This window comes from Numida meleagris, chromosome 11 (assembly GCF_002078875.1).
Source record: "Numida meleagris isolate 19003 breed g44 Domestic line chromosome 11, NumMel1.0, whole genome shotgun sequence".
Classification (NCBI taxonomy): domain Eukaryota; kingdom Metazoa; phylum Chordata; class Aves; order Galliformes; family Numididae; genus Numida; species Numida meleagris.
In genome coordinates this window covers 2,311,232-2,329,774 of record NC_034419.1, presented here as the reverse complement: position 1 = coordinate 2,329,774, position 18,543 = coordinate 2,311,232, and the positions used below count along the sequence as shown (strand labels likewise).

At 53.1% G+C, this 18,543-nt stretch overlaps 2 protein-coding genes across 2 annotated transcripts in view; both read left to right on the top strand.

Moving 5' to 3' along the window:
* Nucleotides 1-380, top strand: part of CAMKV (CaM kinase like vesicle associated) — a 4,400-nt gene extending 4,020 nt beyond the window's left edge. Inside the window, exon 11 of the mRNA XM_021409638.1 lies at nt 189-380. Coding sequence (XP_021265313.1) covers nt 189-380 — 192 coding nt within the window. The remainder of the gene's footprint in view (nt 1-188) is intronic.
* On the top strand, nt 334-18,295 carry TRAIP (TRAF interacting protein). The gene is made up of 15 exons (XM_021409849.1): nt 334-519; nt 654-711; nt 1,748-1,831; nt 5,533-5,572; nt 8,020-8,147; nt 10,459-10,553; nt 11,167-11,280; nt 12,214-12,301; nt 13,664-13,753; nt 13,974-14,062; nt 14,799-14,954; nt 15,155-15,203; nt 15,695-15,820; nt 16,337-16,387; nt 17,161-18,295. Exons 1-15 carry the CDS (start codon nt 422-424, stop codon nt 17,275-17,277), a joined length of 1,383 nt encoding a protein of 460 aa, XP_021265524.1. The 5' UTR covers nt 334-421; the 3' UTR covers nt 17,278-18,295.

Here is an 18,543-nt window from a genome sequence, read left to right as displayed (position 1 = left end):
GCATGCCGCGCCCCGCGGCCTCTGTATCTCCGGCAAATAAAGACCCCGCCGAGGGCAAACTGAGAAAGCAGCAGCGCCGCCCGCCCGCCTCCGTGAGGAGACGCTGCCCGGGAGGGCCGGGGTGGGCGAGGGCAGGGTGGGCCGAGGAGGGCCGGGCTGAGGGCGGGCCGCTGCGTTGGCGGCGCTAGGCCGGGCTCGCCGTGCCCGTGGCGGCGTGGGGAGCGGGGCCCGCTCGGCCGTCGGGCGGACTCGGAGCGCCCCGCGGCGGGGGCGTGGCCGGGCGGCCGGCAAGACGCGCCCCCGAGGAGCGGGCCGAGCGCGAGCCTCGTGAGGTCACTTCCGGCCTGTACCGGAAGTGGCGGCCGGGCGGCCGGGTTTGAATCGCGCGGCGCCGCGCGGCCTCCGCGCTCCCGGTCTCGCCATGCCGATCCGCGCGCACTGCACCATTTGCTCTGACTTCTTCGACAACGCGCGCGACGTGGCCGCTGTGCCGTGCGGGCACACCTTCCATCGGGCCTGGTGAGCGGCGGGCGGGGGGAGCCGCCTCTTCCTCAGGCGGCGGGGCCGGGCCCCGGGCGCGGCCTTCCCGCTCGGCTGTAGCTCGGCCCGCGGGCGGTGTCGGTCTGACCTGCCGTTTTCCTCTCCCTCCGCAGCCTGTTCCAGTGGTTCGACACGGCGCCCAGCCGCACCTGCCCACAGTGCAGGATCCAGGTACCGCACTCGCTGTCGGCGCCGCGTTTCTGTGGCACCGTGCACTGTGGGAGCCTCCGGCCTGGAGCCCTGGGCCTGTGGGGACGGAGGGGAAAGCTGGATGGATGCGAGCGTGCCCTGCTCATGCCCGTGATGGAGCTTTTGGGTCTTCGTGGTTTGGTGTAATGATAGGAAGAACAGGAAGGAAACCCCAGAGCCTCAGAGCTGTGTCACTGGGGAAGCTGTCAGGCAGACGGCCTGCTGCCAAGGTCCTTAGCATCGGGTCTTGGCTTTGCTGCCCTCATTGAGGAGCATGGACGTAGTATGCTGACAAGGGAGGTGCTGCACTTATCTGGAAGCTGCTGCGTTATCGGCCTCGCTGCCTTGCAGGGCTTGGTGCACACAGCTGAAGGAGGGGTCTGGTGCAAGTTTCCAGCCTGCTGTCACTGGGACTTGCTCTGCGCTCGTGCTTTTCTTCCTCGCAAGGTCTTGGCCCCTGTTCCTTCCCTGACTTGTTGATTCCCTCTGTTCTTCACTGCCTCTTACATCTCTGGGTTACCATGGAGTTATCGCGAAATAACATCTTATGTAGCAGTAACTATGCAATTAGCTGGTGTCATGACTGTATATAATACTTAAAACACAAAGCTGTAACTGCATGGGGGAGGTGTGGAGAGCTATCAAATTCAATTACAGCACCTTCTGCCTGCAGAAAGCAGCACGTACTTCTGTCTTTGGATTTGGCATCATGTTAGCTCAGCGTCAGCTGCTTGGGCCTTAGCTGCCAGAGAACAGACTGCGCTCGATTCAGAAGTGCCTGAATCTTTCTGCTACAACTCAGGAGCTTGGCTGGAGCCATGCTCCCAAAACTGAGTGGGGGGCCTGCAGTTGTGCTGCTGAGCAGAAGCAGGATATCGCCGGGGTTGGTATTGCACGTGGACTGACATGCCTACTGTGGCCTTGTGACAAGGTGGCACCTTCTCCCCCTGCATGCATCTTCTGTAGGTACTGTTTCTTCATGTCTGTGCCAGTCAACCTCTGCCCTCTCTGTCTCTAGGTCAGCAAAAGACACATAATCAGTAAGCTGTTTTTTGATGTTGCCCTGGAGGAGCAGACAGCACTGGATGCAGAGACCTTACAGGTATTTGATGGGGTTCTTCTATCCTGTGGTGGAAACATGTGTCCAGGGCTGCTGGTTCTTTGCCACCAGCTGCTTCCTGAGCTGCTGGTGCTTGCTGTGCTATGCTCGCATTTCAGACCTGAAGTACTTCAGTGTCTCCTGCCTGTCTGTGTTTTCCACTGTGGTCCAGTCCAAGCTCTGTCATGAGGCAGTCTCCATGTGGTGGTTTACCCTGACCAAATCTCAGATAGCGACTCAAGAAGCCGCCTGTTCTGCTTCATTGTTCTTTCTTATGGTTCGTTCTTAACTTGGAAGCCTCCTGAAGCAGAATCAAATAAGTATCTGACTGCTGCTTCGCCCTTGAATCTCAAAGCTCCTCTCACTGGTTGTGTGGGAAAGTGACTACAGAGCTTTTGCCAAAATGCAGGTGAGGAAAAGTGATGAATTCGATGATCTGCTGCAGGTACCTGTGGCTTGGCAGGTGGGTTTATTTGCATGGGCCTGTAAGGAAGTGGGACAGCAATGGTGACTTGGTTTCCCGTGAGACATTAGGAAGTGGACTGTCAGAAGCTGTGCCCTCAGGAGCATGCAGTGCTGCTGCTGGGTCCCCATGGGGATTCCAGGCTGGAGTGGAAGAGCTGAGCAATGTTCTCCAAGTGCCAAACTCTGCTGTGGAGAGCTGGGTGCGAGGAGGGATTAATGCAGAGAGGCTGTTCTGCGCTCTACTCCATTGCTTAATATGGATGAAGCATGGCTCCTTATGTGGTGGAGTTATCTGTTCCAAAAAAAGTCATCAGTTGACCTTGGTATAATGGGATGCTTGTACCCTCTTGTGTTTAGAATCAGCATGTGCAGTAATTACCATAATTAGCATTGTCATGGCAACTGCTATATGTATATCGTATGTTTTTAAAATAAAGCAAGCCAGACTGTGATGTCAGTAGCACTGTCTTTCTCAAAGACCACTAATAAAGAAACTGGAGACCAAATATGCGTGCGGAGGAAATGAAAAAGCATCTCTGGGCACTCGAAGCTGTGCGCCTAAGATGCAAAGCAGTGGCTTGAAGGAGGTAAACATTGCCTTTAGGACGCATTCAGATCCGTTCTCATAAGTGTAAATAGATGAGTGACTCAGTGATGGGCTGAATGGTGAAAAATGCCCTAGAAAAGCTTTCTTTTTTCCTCTTATCCGTTCCCCAGGGTCCAAGATGGGTTCCCTCAGCTTTCCCCTCCATGCAGACTGTGCTGAAGCCTGGCTCTCTTCCTCTCATAAGGGCTTGCAGGGCAGCAAGACAGAGCCTCCTACAAAGTTTATTTTGTTGCCATTAGAGCAGTGTCTAGACCGAAGCACGCAGATTTTCTAATGAGGGAGCTGAGGTCACTGTTTAATAGGGAAGAACCAAATATTTTCTGTCTAGAGGAACGCAGTTGGTTGGTAGGGGTACTGCTGCCCCATGGGTAGCTCTGGCTTGCTCCAATCAGTCAGCTGTGTAATCAGCTGGAGCTATATCTGTGCAGCCTGCAGATGCCCTGAAATGAGAGCTTGGCCTCTTGCCATGACAAAGTTGGGCTGGGGTGAGAGAGTGTGCTTCTGTGTGCTAGAAAGCCGAGGGTGAAGCTGTGTCATCCTGGGGAGACAAACCTGTTATGTACCCAGCTAGAAGTGGTTGGAAGAACTGCCTTGCAGCATTTTGATGCAGAATTATCCAAATTATCTTTTGAGTTATCAGTCTTCGCTAATCCCCACTCTCACTTTGGCTCTGAAATGCTTGGGGTTGAATGAGAGCGGAGGCTGCTCTGCTTCCGACTGCCAGGGATCGGTTTCAGCTGACACTCTGAAGGTAACTTGGTTCCCTGGAGTAGATGCAGACCACAGGTTGAGCGCTGCGGCATATCTCAGCTTTTCAGTGCTGAGCCTGTTTGTGTTTCTTTTTTTTTTTTTTCCTGTACTGCTTTTAAAGATGGTCCTCAGCGATCAGAACAGTCTCTGTATGGCTGCTGAGAGAGCAGAAACGTTAGTTTTGGGGAGTAACTGCACCAGGGCTTGCTGGAGACCAGTATCTTAGTTGCTTGTGATCTGGGGAGCTGAGAGCCCATCTTACGAAGGAGGTTGGGGTACTTTGTACAGCTTGGTAAAGGGGAGGCAGGAGGAGGGTTCCTGCCTATAAACCTGCCAGGGAAGGCAGAAACCTGGGAGGACAGCTGACTGCTTGTGGTTGCAATATCTTGTGGCAGCATTCCCTTGTAATCAGGCTGGCAGAGAGAGAAGGGAGCTTGCATCTATCAGAGGAGTGAAAATTGGGAGCAGCCTTTAGGAACAGTGGTGGAAGATGAGGGATTTCAGATTAAGTTGATGAATGAGGTAATGTTACATAGCTGCCTGCGGTAGCCCAGGATTTCTTTTGCTATCATGCTAATTAGCACATCTTGTGAGCTCACTAATCGTTCCTGAATAGGACTCAGAGGAGGCTGCATCAGAATAGTTCCTGCAGCAGAGCTATTTCTACCTCAGCCCTCTGTTGTCCCCCTGGGGGCAAATCCAAGTCAGCTCTGCAAGGCTTTACCCTCTGTCCCTTCTGCTTACCCAGCTTTAGATCCCATGCTCTCCTTCCTGCCTTTGCTGTCGCTAGCAGAGCTTTGCTCTGGTCCTGTCAGATCCATGGTCACTGCTATTGCTATTCTCAGCTCAGATTTGCATGTAGCGTTCCAGGCTGCACAGATTTGTGTGCTCGGCTTCAGTACTGTGTTGGCATTTTATTGTGGTTTTATTCCACTGCAGTTCCTGCCTGGCTTGTTATGTGCTTTCCTCTGCAGCTCTAACACAGCTTTTCAAGTCATCTTCTGTTGACTCTTTCCTCTATTTTCTTTCCCTCCCCCTATCCATAACGTGGTGTGAGTTATAAATATACGTATAAATATATATATATTGCCTACCTTTACGAACTCTCTATCCATCCTTTGGCTATTTGCCAGCGTTCATAGGTTATATCACTTCATCCATAATTTAAACCACAAGTATTTGCTCCCTCTCTCCAATCCTTAATGAAGATGTTGGAAATGCCTGACCTCCCCCAGGCCTTTGGAGTGCCCAGGGGACGTTACATGCCCACTGTTCGGTATAGATGGGTTTATTGGCGATCTGTTTATGGCCATTTGGCTCAGCTGTTAGCTGATATCAGCATCTCACACTGCAGTGACTTAGTGTCCATCAGAATGCTGGTGGTGCCTTTAATCTTACACTTTGCCACCTTTTCAGATGTTTGGATGTGCTTTCATGTCTCCCACCTGCACACGGCTCAAGTTCACGTCAGTTCAAAGTGGCTCTTGATCCAGATAGTCTGGCAACATCCCTGTTTTATTGCCTTGTTTAGGTAAAACATTATAAAAATTCTTCCTGTCTGATTTCCTGTGTTTCACTGAGAGCCTTCCAAAATTATTCAGCTAAAACAAGATGACTGACAGTGTGAGAAACGCAGGGTTGACAAGGCTAAGACAAAACTGGGATCGTCTCTTCTCTCCCTGAAGAATGCCAGTTGGAGGTGCTCTTTGCGTTCCCTGTGATAATACTTGCTTGTAACTTGGTGCTTGCTGCTAATGCATGCTATTCTTAGCACATGGCTGGTGCAAATGTCCTGCCGAGAAACCTCTCGGGTCCTTTGAAGATATGGTGAAAGCTTCTCTGCAGGCTGTTTCCTAATCAGGTTTTCTGTGTTGTGTTTCAGAATGAGCTGGACAAGGTGAAGGCTCAGCTCTCCATGAAAGGTGAGTTTCAGCTGCCAGCAGGCCTTGGGCTCTGCCTGCCTGAACTGCTTCCTCCAGGACTGAGGAGCGTGTGCCCAAAGCCTGAAGCTGAGGGCACGGTGCAGGCTGCGAGCTGTTCTGCTGGAGCAGCTTCTTCAGAGCTTCTTTTTGAGGAGAGCCTGCCCAAAGCTACATAAAACCTGTATAGCAGAGCCAGAGTCCACAAACTAGCTCAGCTCAGCTGTAACAGGGGTGTCCTCCCTCTGCCAATTTAGACAAATATGTGATGTTTTTAAAGAGTTTTTTTATTCCTCTCCTTGATTAAGAGCTATGAAAGTCCAGCACTGCTCTCTCTGGGGTAAGCTTGCTGAAAGCAAAACCTGTGGTCTGAGCACCGGGAAGCTCTCAGCTGCATGTGCCAAAGGCTTGTTCCTTCCAACAGCTACAGTGGTGCCCGAGCTGCAGTGGGAAGGTGTTGGGTTTTGTTTGGCTGTTGCAGTGCCACATGTGTCAGTTGAAGAGCAGACGGAGTTTGCTGTGTGCACTTCCATTTCTCCCATCTTTAATTTTAGAGGATGTTTGAGGGAGGCAGGAAAAGCAAAAGCCCTGGAGACTTGTCGATGGGTTTCAAGCATCGTCTGTAGGCAGCCTGTCATCAGGACATGAGTCATGAGCAGTGAAAGGAAAATGTCAGTCTGAGTGACAGAAATCCAAAGACACACTAGCAGAAAGGAAAAATCTTTAAAGAATGCCGGGGGCTCACCCACGCCCTGAGAGTCGTCTTTCCTCTGCCTTCCCTGCACGAGACAGACTCAGCTAGCCAGTAGATTGAGGATTCGGTCCTTAGCCCAAGAGCAGGTTTGCACAGCCTGCACGTCTCTATTCTGAGGCTCATTCTCTTGCCAGCTCGGTTGAATGTAGTGACTTGGTAGAGAGCCAGATCTTCTGGGGAAGGTGGCTGGGACTATTGCTAGGATGTTATCCAAGAAAAACTGCTTGAAGGCCTGCTCATCTTCTCAGCTTCTGGTGAGTAGAGGTTGGATGTGACATTCCCCGTCCCATTCTCTTTTCATATTGGGAAGAAGCAGTTCCTTCCCACCTCCTGCCTCCTTTGCTATGGGCACTCTGCTCTCTGGTGGTTCTTGTGTATAAATTCTCCTCTTAAAGATGTGCTCTGCGCTCTGTGCTGTAGCGTAACTGTGTAATTGCCAGTCTCTGATCAGCTTGCAAATGGCTCCAGAGGTGCGGAGCTCTGTGCAGACCCAGCAGGAGCAGTGGGAGGCACTTGGAATGAGCTGAGAACTCATTCCTGCAGCATGGGGAGGTTTGACTCCTGCCATCTGCCTCTGGGCAGCTGGGATCGGAGGAAAGGGAAGCCCTGGCTCTGCTGGTGGATGTGGAGTCCTTGCAAGTGCAGGGGAGCAGCTCCAGGCTCTGCTGCCTCTGGTGAGGAAAAGTTATTCAGATCAATGGAGAAAAAATGCTTTACTAAGAAACGTGTTTCCTTGACACCTCCCCAGCCTTCTGTGTGTTTCTTTGGGGATATGTTCTTCCTGATCTTCTCCAGTCCCATGTGGCTCCCTTACTGTGGTCCAGCAGTGCCACGCTTCCGTGGGATGTGGTGGCACAACCTGAAAATGGATTGCTTGGAGGAATGGCCCTTCTGGAGGGGTGCTGAGTGGCTCCCTGCTATTGTCAGGCTGGAGCCACAGGCAATTTTGACAAAGCCAGAAGGAGCTCGAGACTCTACCCTGCTCTCACCAGAGTTGCACTGAGGGCTTACTGCTTTTTCTCGTTGCCCAGCAGCTGAACTGGCTGTTCCCTGCTTAGCTCTGTCAGCTGCTGACGATGGTTGTTGCTTTGTGAGCTGTTCCTCACTTGTCTCACCAAAACAAATGGAAATCTGGCACTGTTTTTGCAATCTTCTCCCTGGTGGTCAAAGGTGTGTGCCTTGTGCTGGGTTTCCTGCACGAGGAGGTGGGTGCACCATGCCGCCGGTGCTGTGGGGTAGGTGCAGCAGCACGGTGACGCAGCGCTGCCGTCCCTGTGTGAGCAGGCTGGTTGTTTGCAGCCCCCAAAGGGCTGCCCTGCACGCCATGCTCTGCGTGGAGAGGATGAGCTCAGGGCTCAGCTCTCCAGCTCAGCGTGACTCCAGAGAGCAGTTCTCCTGCGCACGCCTGGCTTGAAGAGCACGCAGGAGTTAAGATACATCAGCTTAATGCTAGCAGGACTGGCGCTGGAAAGCTATTAAAGGGAACATGTTATCTTCACTGAAGAAAATCTTGAAGCCTGCTGGCACTGGGAGAAGCAATTGCTCGCTACAAGCCCAGTTGCAGACAGCATTTAGGGAAATGGGTCTCTACAGGACTGGCCAACTCCTAGCAGCCTGGAGCCTGAGGCTGCTGTTGCATGTGGGGCTGCTGGCATCTGGGTTTCTGGACCATGATTTATTTATTTTTTTCTTCCAGAGAAAGAGAAGCGGGAATGCCAGGCCATCGTGGACGGGCTGCGGGATACTCTGGATGTGCGCAATGCCACGATAGAGTCGCTCCAGAAGGTGCTGGGAGAGACAGAGATGCTGTGTTCCTCTCTCAAGGTACCTCTCCCATCCCTTGCAGGATTTTGGCTCTACTCATTGCACAATCAACGTTAATTTTGTTCAGCTTCTCTTCAGGCCGTGCTAATATAGAGACTACTCGGTGCTGGAGGGAGTTTGGGTCGGGTACCTCGAGACGCCTGCCACTTCAGTCTCTGAGTAACAGGAAGGCAGCGGAGCTGGGTTTTCTTTTTGGGTTTATTAACCCAAAGTGAGCAGTGATGCCGGTCTGGAGGTCCTGGCTGCGCGCCATGCTGAGGGTGATTCAGAGGTATAAAACCCAGGCCCGTGGCTGTGTGTAATGGCTGTGTGCTCAGGGCAGTGGTAGCTGGGGCTGGGCGGCCCCCAGCCCAGCCTGGGGGTGTTGGCTGAGCCGTGCTGCTGCAGTGCTGATCATAAAGGTAGCGGTGTGAGCGGAGAGTGGGAGCTGGCCCCCGCGCCCCATTGCGGAAGCACTGGCTCCCTGTGGTAGAATGTTCTTCTGAAATGGGTTTTGGCCAGACGGGATTCAAGGAAAATTAGTTTCTTGGTTTGATCAGAGGAGAAATCAAACTGAAATGTATGGAGGGGGAGTTGCAAGCTTTAGCTGAGTGGGATTTGATCCAGCTAACTCTCCTGTCTCGGTTCTGTTGCCAGGGCTTTCCTTCGATTAGGTTAGTAATGTGCGAAGTCCAGGGATCAAATATTCCTGTTGTGCTTCAGCGTGCAGTGACTCAGTGCATAGTCATGCATTGTGCATAAACAGCAAGTGGAAGGGGGGTAAGAACAAGAGCCTCTTGGCTGGGATGTCTTGTGGTGAGCAGCGTGGCCTTGACTTTGTGCTGGGCTGTCTCTGCTGTGTGCTGAAAGCTAACTGTGAGCACGGAGAGTTTAGGCAATTCCTTAAATCTCTGCCCCTTGGGTAGAGAGAGCCTACACTACATAACATTCCTTGACCTGCGAGGCCATGCAGCCAGGGAGAACTTGTAGATGGGCTGCATGCCACATACAGAACAGCTGGGCTCTTTGTGGAGGAACCACTTGAAGTTTGCCTGACATTAGCTGTCGGGTGCTGTCACAGGGCAGGAGATAAAAGTAAGGAATCAATGCTACACAGGCCTTGTTGTGGGCTGGCACAAGTTTTTTTTTGCCTGCCCATTGGGTTAGATTCAATCTTCTTGGATCTAAAGGCAGCCTGGCATGCCTAAGCTGTTCCTGGGATCTCGGATATACCAGTGGCAGGATAGTATTGATGCTTCCTACTTCGGAGAAACAACTGTGGCAGTGGAAGTTGGTACCTGCTTCTCAGCTCAAGATCTCTGTGCTTGTGCATACCCTCTGAGTATGCTCAAGTGTTCTTAATGAAAGCCAGGAAGGGCAGGAGTAGGGACCTGAGGGCATCTTTTCTGTGGCGTACAGTGTTTCCCAGCTGAATGCCAGGCAATGTCTTACATGCATCATTTAAAGATTAAAGCACTGAACTTCTGCACTAAAAACAGAGGCTTAACTAGCTGTGAGGCAGGTCAAGCCTACAGGCAGTGAGCTGGTCCCATCTTCTGCCAGCTGCTGCTGAACCTTCGTGTAATGGTTTGCTACCAGGCCCTGCTCTGACCTGGCCTGGGGATCTAGAGTGTGGAGACCACTGGTCAGCAGCAGCCTAAGGTGGGCTCTGCTTAAGGAAGCGCAAGATGTGAGCCTGCAGCTCTGCAGAGTCCCAACGTTATCACAGCTGCTTGGCTTCTGTGTTTTTTTTTGCTCAGCTGAGGTTTGCTGCTAATGCTGCCTGCTGCTGGAAAGCCTGGAAAGGTGCTGGCTGTGAGACTCGTGGCCACCCCAGGTGGGTGAGAGAAGCACCCAGCTAGGCATCTGGCTTGGCTGAGATCTGCAGGAGAGACCCGTGCAGCATTCATATTTCTGCTTTAAGCAGCTAAGAGCAAGGAAAATTGGAAGGCTAAAGCAAAGGGCTCAGCTATTTAGGGAGCAGAACGCACTAGCGAGGTTTGCCTGCTTTGAACTCCCTTGCTTTTGAAAAACATCGTCGCTGTACTGTGCACAGAGTGCTGCCCAGCCCCACAGATAGAGGATGCAAAGCAGTTTCAGCACCAGGCTCCTCTTGCGATGAGCACTCGGACCCTGCTGCGCTAGCGAGGAGCTGAGCTCGGGGTGCGGCGGGGAGGGAGCTAAATTCGCCGTAATCCTGGGCTGCTGAGGTGGTGATAGCATTAAGAGCCAATGTATGCTCCCAGCTGCCCGCAGTGCGCATAAGCCAGGATGTTTTGCTAACAATCCCTGGAGCCTTCCTGACGGTCTGTGTGTGCTTGCTTCTCTGCAGAAACAGATGAAATTCCTGGAGCAGCAGCAGGAGGATAACAGAAGTTCAAAGGAAGAGGCCCACCGCCTGCGAAACAAGCTGAGAACCATGGAGCGGTGAGATCCTGGGCCTCGCAGGCTGGGCTGCATGCCTCTCCCCGTCTCCAAGAGGATGGGAGAGGTCCTGCTGTGCTTGCTGCATCTCCCAGCCCCACATGCTGGGACTGCTGGGCCTCCTTACCCTGTAAGGCTGGCAACTGCTGCATTAGCAGGCTTTGCCTGGCTGTGCTCTTAGCCCAACTTCCTTTCCAGGCAGCTGCTCTCCCTAAACAGCACCAGGACACGATACTCTCTGCAGACTGGCCTTGTCTCCAAGGCCTCCGAGCATGGCTATGTGTTGTTGCTGTTACTGGAGAGGGTTCTGGGGCAAAGCTCAAATCCCAGCCCAGGAATACGGAGTCAGCTGCATGGGTGTAGGGTCTACAAGTTGGGGTGTCAGCTCCAAGCGTAGCGTGTGTGTACAGCTGTCTCTTCTCTAGTCAGTCCGTGTAGTGCTGCTTTGTCCTAGCAAAGAAACCCTCCTTGTGGTGGGGCAGTTGCATCTCTTTGCCACCCCTACATCCAGGAGCTTAGGCTGTGTGAGCTCCCTGGAGGAAGCAGGGCTGCAGACGTCTTCCCTGCTCTGTTTGTGACTCATGAGCTGAAGGTACATTTTCTTATTTTATTGCAGGATTGAATTGTTGCTTCAGAGCCAGCGCCCCGAAGTGGAAGAGATGATCAGAGACATGGGAGTTGGGCAGGCAGCAGTGGAGCAGCTTGCGGTCTACTGCGTCTCACTGAAGAAGTGAGTGCTTCAGGCTCGGCATGGGCTGCTCGTGCTGCCCTGGGCTTGTGGGGAGAGAACCTGCTGCTGAGTCCCAGCAGGCACACGGACTCTGCGGGGCTCTTGTCCCTGTCTGGGCCTCCTTTGGGCTTTGACTGACAGATCCTGGGGACCTAGATTGGAGCCTGTCACACTGAACCGTTCCTGTTGTCACTGTAGTGACATGCGTGTCACCATGGGAACTGTCTCCAGAGTTGTCAGTGCACCTCTGCGGTGATTATTATTCCCTCAGTTCTCTTCTCACGCCTGGGGGGAAATGGGAGGATGAGGAGCTCTGGGCTGCACTCTCTGCTGCATTGCACTGTGCAGCTGTGGCCTGAAGTGCTCTGAGAATGCCACACGCTGGCACATGGGATCTGCAGCGCTGCCGTCCCCTACCTGGAAATGCTTCTGGTCCTGCTGAGCAAAACCACAGCTTCTCTGGGTCCATTCTGATGGCAGCTGAATAATTGCAGCTTTGATACAAAGCTGTAATGAGGCAAGTGTCCCTGTGGTGTAATTGGGAACAATGTGCGTGGCCAATAGTATGAAGCCTCTGTAAAGTCATCTAAAGCAGAGTTCTCTATTTGCTGCAAGCACAGAGGCTGCTCTGTTTTTTGTCCATCTCTTCCACTGGCAACTGAAATATTTCTGAATCCAGTTTCCATTTTGTTGGTGAATCCTGTGTGTGCCCTGCATGGCATCCTTTGTAGCTGTTTTTCCCTGCTGCGTGTGGTGATGTTTGTTACGCCGTTGGTCTGTGTTGGTACACTCAGCTCAATTCCCTGAAGGATTTTGTGTGTCCCAGGTTTTCTCCGGTGGTTCTGGAGTTGCAGAACTTCAAACTGAGGGTCTCTGAGAAGTTCTAGCTCAATCGTCTTGAAAGGCAGCGTGATTTTTCTGCTCTCTTTTCAGGGAATATGAGAACTTGAAGGAGGCTCGGAAGATCTCTAATGAGATGACAGAGAAGCAGAAGAAGGAGCTATTCTCTGTCAACAGTAAGGTAAAAGGAGAGCACGAGAGACATAAGGGTGGCATCTGGTCTGTAGGTCCCTCTCAGCAAATATGCTTCCAGCCCTGTGCAGTGACTCCCTCCCACAGTGAGCTCTGCTTGAGCAGCACAGGTGGCATGGAAGTGTCAGGCTGGGGTTTCTGGGTCAGGGTGTGATGCTGTTCACAGCTCACGGGCTGTTATCAGCACTGTGGACTCTGAGGACATTGCTGGGGCAGCATGTGCAGAGCCAGCCTGGGCTGGAACACAGCAGCACGCAGGTGCTTGCTGCATTCACTGGGTTCCAGAAGCAGCACTGCCTTTGTCCTGCCAGGCTGAGCATGAGCTTATACAGCCACCAACCCCTTCTGCTGCAGAGTCAGGGCCCCGGGAGGAGTGGAAAGGAGGTTTGAGCCAGCACCAGTTGAGCAGGGCTTAGCCCTGGCTTGGCACAGAGCTGCAGATATGCCCCTACTGCTGTGCTGCCCCTGCTCCAGCCTGGCTGGGTTCTGTTGGCCCAGGCTGGGAATCACTGTTTTGGTAGCAAGTTGCCATGATACGTGTCTGTGTAGCCTTGCTCTCCAAGGCACAGGTGTTCCCTGGGGTGTGCCAGAGTCCAGGCTCACAAAGTGAGAGACTGTGGGTGGATTTGGCCTATTTTTGTTACCCACCCATAGCTGTTGTGGTCCCCTCAAACAGAGGAGGAGGTTCTTGGAATACTGAGCTGCTCTTAAGTGAGTTAACTCCCTACAAGAAGTGTTGCTGCTGGAGCTGACCTGTTTCTGGCCGAGTCCGTGCCAAACTGCAATCACTAGCTTGAGTCAGGAGGATGCGAGTCAGTGAGCTCCGGGTTTGGCTGGCAGAGAGCTGACTGTGCTGCCACTTTGTGGGCTGGCCCAGGCTCCTGACCCCACTTCAAGCCCTTAATGTGGTGCCAGGCCACCTCTCAGCCCCCGGCTCCTGGCATGCTCTCCTGTTGAATCAGGCTTGTCCGTGTGCCAGCACTGCTGAGGCACAGCCAGCGTCCGGCCTGTGGTTTGTAATGCTGTGATGTGGTGCGTGCTAAGTCCTGCAGGAATTCAGAATGGAGCCGCCAAGTGTTAGAACATGGAAAAGCTGTCACCGTCAGGCAAGGATGCTGTGTGAAGGCTTATGCTGGGCAAGCAGCCCTGGAGATCCCTCTGCAGGCAGCTTGAGGAAATGAGCAGGAATCGGATTGCTCTGATTTGGAGAGACTGCCATGGGAAAATCGAGCCCTAAAACAGGGGAAAGTAGTGTGTGCCATGGAGCACACCGTTCCCATGGGGATCCACAGTCTCCTTTACCTGTGTGTTGTAACCAGCACTCTGCTGTTTGGTGTTATTTATTCTGCAGCTGCAGAAAACAGTTTCAGAGTTGGAGAAGACAAAGGAGGAGTTAAAGAGCACCCAGAAGGATCTGAAGAACGCAGACAAGGAGATCTTGGTGAGAATATCATTCCTCAGTCTGCAGTAACTGGCAGCTGGCCACGGCCTTCAGCAGCAATGCCAGGAGCTGTGCTGGGTTTTGCTTGGACCTAGCCCACCTTACTGCTTTCATCTGCCCCACCTCTGAGCTCCGGCCGATGCTCACTATGGGAGAGGGGCGAAGGATCTGCTACTAAATCTTTCCTTGTCTCACTGTCTGCCTTTCCTCCTCCCTCCAGAGTCTGAAGAAGAAGATAGACATCCTGCAGGACACTCTGAAAGTGCCATCCGTAACCAGAGAGACACTCAGCCGGCTAGTCTTTGAAAGGTCAGTGAAGAGCATGCTCGGATACAGGCCAAGTGTGGTGAATGGCACGTCCAGCAGTTTAACTAAGTACTGACTGGGGAGGCAGAAGCGTGCTGGCCTGGCAGGCACTGCCATAGTCATCTTTCTTCTATACTGTGTTTTCTTGTTGCTGACGAGGTGGTGTTTGGCTTGCCTGAAGACGTGCATATTTTGGTGGGTTTGCATCAGGTTGGTATAGAAGAAAGAACTAAGTTTAGACAAACTTTTTGCCACTCTGCCCTGCCAGAAAAATATCCCTAAAGCTTCTCTTCTGGTTGCCTTGGGGTTGGCCTTCCAGCAAGCATGCCCTGGTATAGAGGGGCTAGAGGTCTTTGCTAAGCAGAGCCTAGAATGATTGAGACTTGGTCTGGCATCCTTTATAATTTAGTGAGCCTCTTTCTGGCAGCCAGTGCTATGAGCCCAGTACAGCAAACTGGATTATGTATGCTTACCAGAAGTGTGCTGGGGTGTTTCCCTGGGCTTGGACTGCTGCTGCTGTGAGCTGAGGTGTTTGAAGGTTGAACGATGGTTTGAGACTTTGACTATGAACTGTGGGGTTTGGTTTGTCCTTTCTGGAACTGGTAAACAGAGTGGGGTTCAGATCCCAGTCCTGCTGCTGTTGTGTTAACTAAATGGTGTAGCTTGTAGCTCCATCTTCCTCTCTTCTGTCTGATGGGTGGCAGCCTCTGGATGGCTGATACTTTGCTTGGCCTTGCAGCCCAACTCCTGTGGAACTGCAGCACCCAAGGCTCCACCGTCCAGCCCACAGTGATGAGATCAATCTAGATGAAGCTTTCAATGTGGACACCCCTGAAAACCAGCCCTGCAGATCTCCATTCAGTGCTGCAAAAAAGCAGAAACTGGATAAAAAGCAGTGAGTTTGTCCTCTTCTTTCTGCTTCTAAAGGAGATGAAAGTCTCTCTGCTTTGGAAGTTGCTGTGTGAGATCAGATAGCTCTCCAGCTGCCTGATGTCGCACTGCAACTTTTGTCGTCATTTGCTTTGCCTTGTCTGTCCTTGCCAGCTCCACTCAAACAATGAATCTCTGCTGACTTGCTCCTTGTGCTTCTTACAGGCCTCCTGTGGTAAATCTGGCAAAGAAAGCTCTAAAGGAAACAGTGGAGGTAAAAGGGCTGATCTTGTTTTCTGTATCACCTCTTCAATTCTGCTATTAATAAGCTTGAGATAAAGGCCCCATTTTCCCATGCAGGAGATGCTCTAACTGTAGATTGGCCTATCTACAGAACCACAGCACATACTTCAAAGTGCTTTGCTTGACTGTCTCCTAGAAACGCTGTTGCTGCCTCAGAGGCCTCCTGGAATCGGGCAGGAGAGGGCGGGGGGGCACATGCTGCTTCCAGTTTATCCAGCATCAGATCTTGTTGGCAAACACACAGCGTGGGGTCTGCCAAGGGGGCTGTCCCCCAGGCATGCTGGGTGCAATGTCCTGCCTCCCAGGCATGGCTCCAAATGAGCCCCAGTGGGAGATTTGGAGGTAGTTCTTTGACCTGATGTGGTACAGGACTGCCTGTTACCCGAAGGAAATGCCTGTATGCAGACTAAATTCAGCAGATCGTGCTGCTTAAAGGGCTTTTCTCATTATTCTGTGGGACAGAACTGGGGAGACGATTTGGAGGATGAGACCCTTAAAGGATTCCTGCCAGCATTCATCAGGAACTCAGTTTTCTCCAAAAAGCCCATGTCGGGTAGCTTGCTGGGTCCCCACAAGAACGTGGGCAAGGTGAGTAATACTGTTGGTGAGCTTGTCAGGGGCTGGCACTGCACACTTCTGTCCTGAGGTTACCCTACAGGAGGAAGCCAATGAGGCTTTTACCTTGCCACATTCAGTGTGGGGAGAGTAAATCTTGGAGTGTGACCTGGCTGCCTCCCAGTCCTGCGGAGCTCCGGAGATGACAGATGGTCATTCCCTACCTGGCAGCAGATTAAATGGCCTTCTGTATCCCATTCCATGGAGTGTTGGGCATTCTCCTTGTATATATCAGTCCCAGTGACAAAAATCCTAAGCTTTGCTGCAACCTTGAAGGCTCAGCTTACTTCAGAAAGCTACTCAAACTTCACTAATACCCTTGGGCCTGCCTTTTTCTGAAGGTGAGGGCTTAGCACGAGAACTATTTCCAGGTGCTTGTACCCTGTCCCTAGAGCACATGGCCTGCAAGGCTCTCCTCCTGCTAACCAAGACAAGGAGAAATAGCCAAGGCTCTGTGCTGCTCCAGTCACATTTGTTTGTCTTTCCTAGGTGAGGATGGGGTACGACGGCTTGGGAGGCAGAACCAAGTTCATACAGCCTGTATCCTTTCCTGCAGCTTGTGTGGCAGTAGTAATGCTGTGGGGCACTTCCTCTGTTCCTTCTGTCTCGGCCAGCTTGGTAGCCTGGGGCAGAGCTTCCCAACTGGGGCTGGGACCTTCAGGGAATCACCATCATGTTGCTCTGCATCTGATTCTGAACAAGCCTGAGCTCAGCAGAGACAGCAAAGGCATCAAAGACCTGAGCTTACTAAGAACATTAATATTTATTTTGCTTCTGAAGATTTGTATGGTGCCATCACAGGCACGGAGGACTCCTTGCTCTAAGAACTCTGCCCCTGGAACATCTCTGTGCCCCAGGAGGCTGCAGGTTCTGGCTACTGTCGCTTCCTCTGCCCAATGTCCCAGCTCTGATACGCAGGGTAGATCTTGAAGCTCCGTTGGTTGTGCTTAGACATTGCTTTGTGCACTAGGGCACAGCATGGAAGTGGAAAGTGTACCTTGATTGTGGGATAGGAGTGTGCCTGAGCTTATCTTGTGGGTAGGGGCAGAGCCCAGCCTGACCTGCAAGGAGCTTTTCTTGAGGTAGTTTAATTCCCTTGGAAGGAACCTGCAGAGATTGAGTCCAACAACCTGACCTCTTTGAGACAAACCAAAAGTTAAATCATGTTATTGGGGGCGTTACCCAAATGCCTCTGGGTGCAAGTACACGGCTAGGTCCCAGGTCTGTGGCTCAGGCTGCTCAGGAGCATGTCCTGGGCTGCTCGTTTCCCCAGACCTTGATGTGTGTGCTTCCCTTGACAACCCTACCTTCAGACCAGCCCTGCAGAGCTCCGTCCCTTACCAGTGAAGAGCAAGAGGAACGTCTCCAGGCCAGCACCAGCTGCTGCCCCTCAACCTGCCTGCAGCAGGCTGGATGCTTTCCTGCACTGAAGTCCCACGCTCCCCAGAGCAGCAGGGCTGAGTGTGCTTGCACAGAGCCTGGTCCTGCAGCAAGCCAGCAGGAGCCCAGCCCCCTGCCTAGCGCACGGACAGGTTCATGCCTCATTTCAGCCCTCCTCTCTAATTTCCACACAGAAATTTAAATGGGGATCTCTCATCTGCCAGCCTCCTTGGAGCTCTGCAGTTGCTGCTGCTGTTGGCCTCTGCAGGTGGAGCTGCACCTCTGGGATGCAGCCACGAGCTGCAGGAAGAGCTCTGTTGTCCATCTGCAGCCGGGGGGCGGCTGCGAGCACAAGTGGGGAGAAGGGACCTGGAGCAGTGCTGTAAATAATGCAAAATCTCCTCACTGTGCTCAGGGCAGGAATGCCCCCAGCAGCGATGCTGCAGCACAGCTGTGCCTGCTGCTGGGCCGGTCCCTGTCCCTCTGCCAGGGCTGCGGGGCCCGTGCCAAGCTGGGGTGTCCCGCTGTGCCTTGGACTGGGATGTGGAGAAAGGGGGGGGTGGTGAGCCCCCACCCTGCAGGGGAACAGGCAGCGCCCTGTGCTGCTGACCTCTCTCTTCCTGGCCTGTGTCCTATAATTTTGTTTGTATGAACTTCTATTTTTTTTAACATGACTGTAGGCATTTTTGTCGTTCTTTCAAAGCCAGCCTAGCGCTCTGAGGCTGCGTCCAGCCCCAACCCCCAGCGCTGCTGCTGTGTGGTCCCTGCTGGGGCTGGAGCTCCACCTCCTCTTCCCCTATGGCTGTGGCCCTGGGGCCATCACTGCAGCCGCACGGGGTGGGGGGGGTTCCCGTCCCTGCCTGCCGGGGGCCTGGGCTGGCTGTGACCCTGGGTTGAGGGAATAAACAAAGTGCTGTGCATTGGTACTGAGCTGCCTCCTGTGCCTTCCTCGCTGGGGCGGCCTGCAGGGCTGCAGTGCCTGAGCCCTCCCCAGCTCTGCTGCTGCCAGCTGCACTGTGAAGGGCAGAGGTTTCTGACTACCTACCTGTACCGGGGGGCCGGGATGGGGTCAAGTGCGAGGGGGGCAGGGGTGCTGAGGGCCAGGGTGGGCCCCAGCGGCAGCACATGATGTCACCCCGTGGCTGAGCCCCGTGACATCACGGCGCAGCGGGACCTGGCTGCGGGCCGTGACCTCACAGGCAGCGGGCTGCTCGTTGGCTGCCGGGTCCTGACGTCACGGGAGAGAGCGGCGCTCATTGGCGGGCCGAGTGCCACTTCTCGGAGCAGCGCGTGACTCCGGGGGGCGGGGCCGCCCG

Excerpts from the sequence above, each read along its gene's own strand:
- TRAIP (XM_021409849.1), top strand. The coding sequence starts at position 422 with ATGCCGATCCGCGCGCACTGCACCATTTGCTCTGACTTCTTCGACAAC. Across the intron at positions 712-1,747 it reads GCCCACAGTGCAGGATCCAG|GTCAGCAAAAGACACATAAT; the intron begins GTACCGCACTCG and ends CTCTGTCTCTAG. Across the intron at positions 14,955-15,154 it reads CAGAAACTGGATAAAAAGCA|GCCTCCTGTGGTAAATCTGG; the intron begins GTGAGTTTGTCC and ends TGCTTCTTACAG.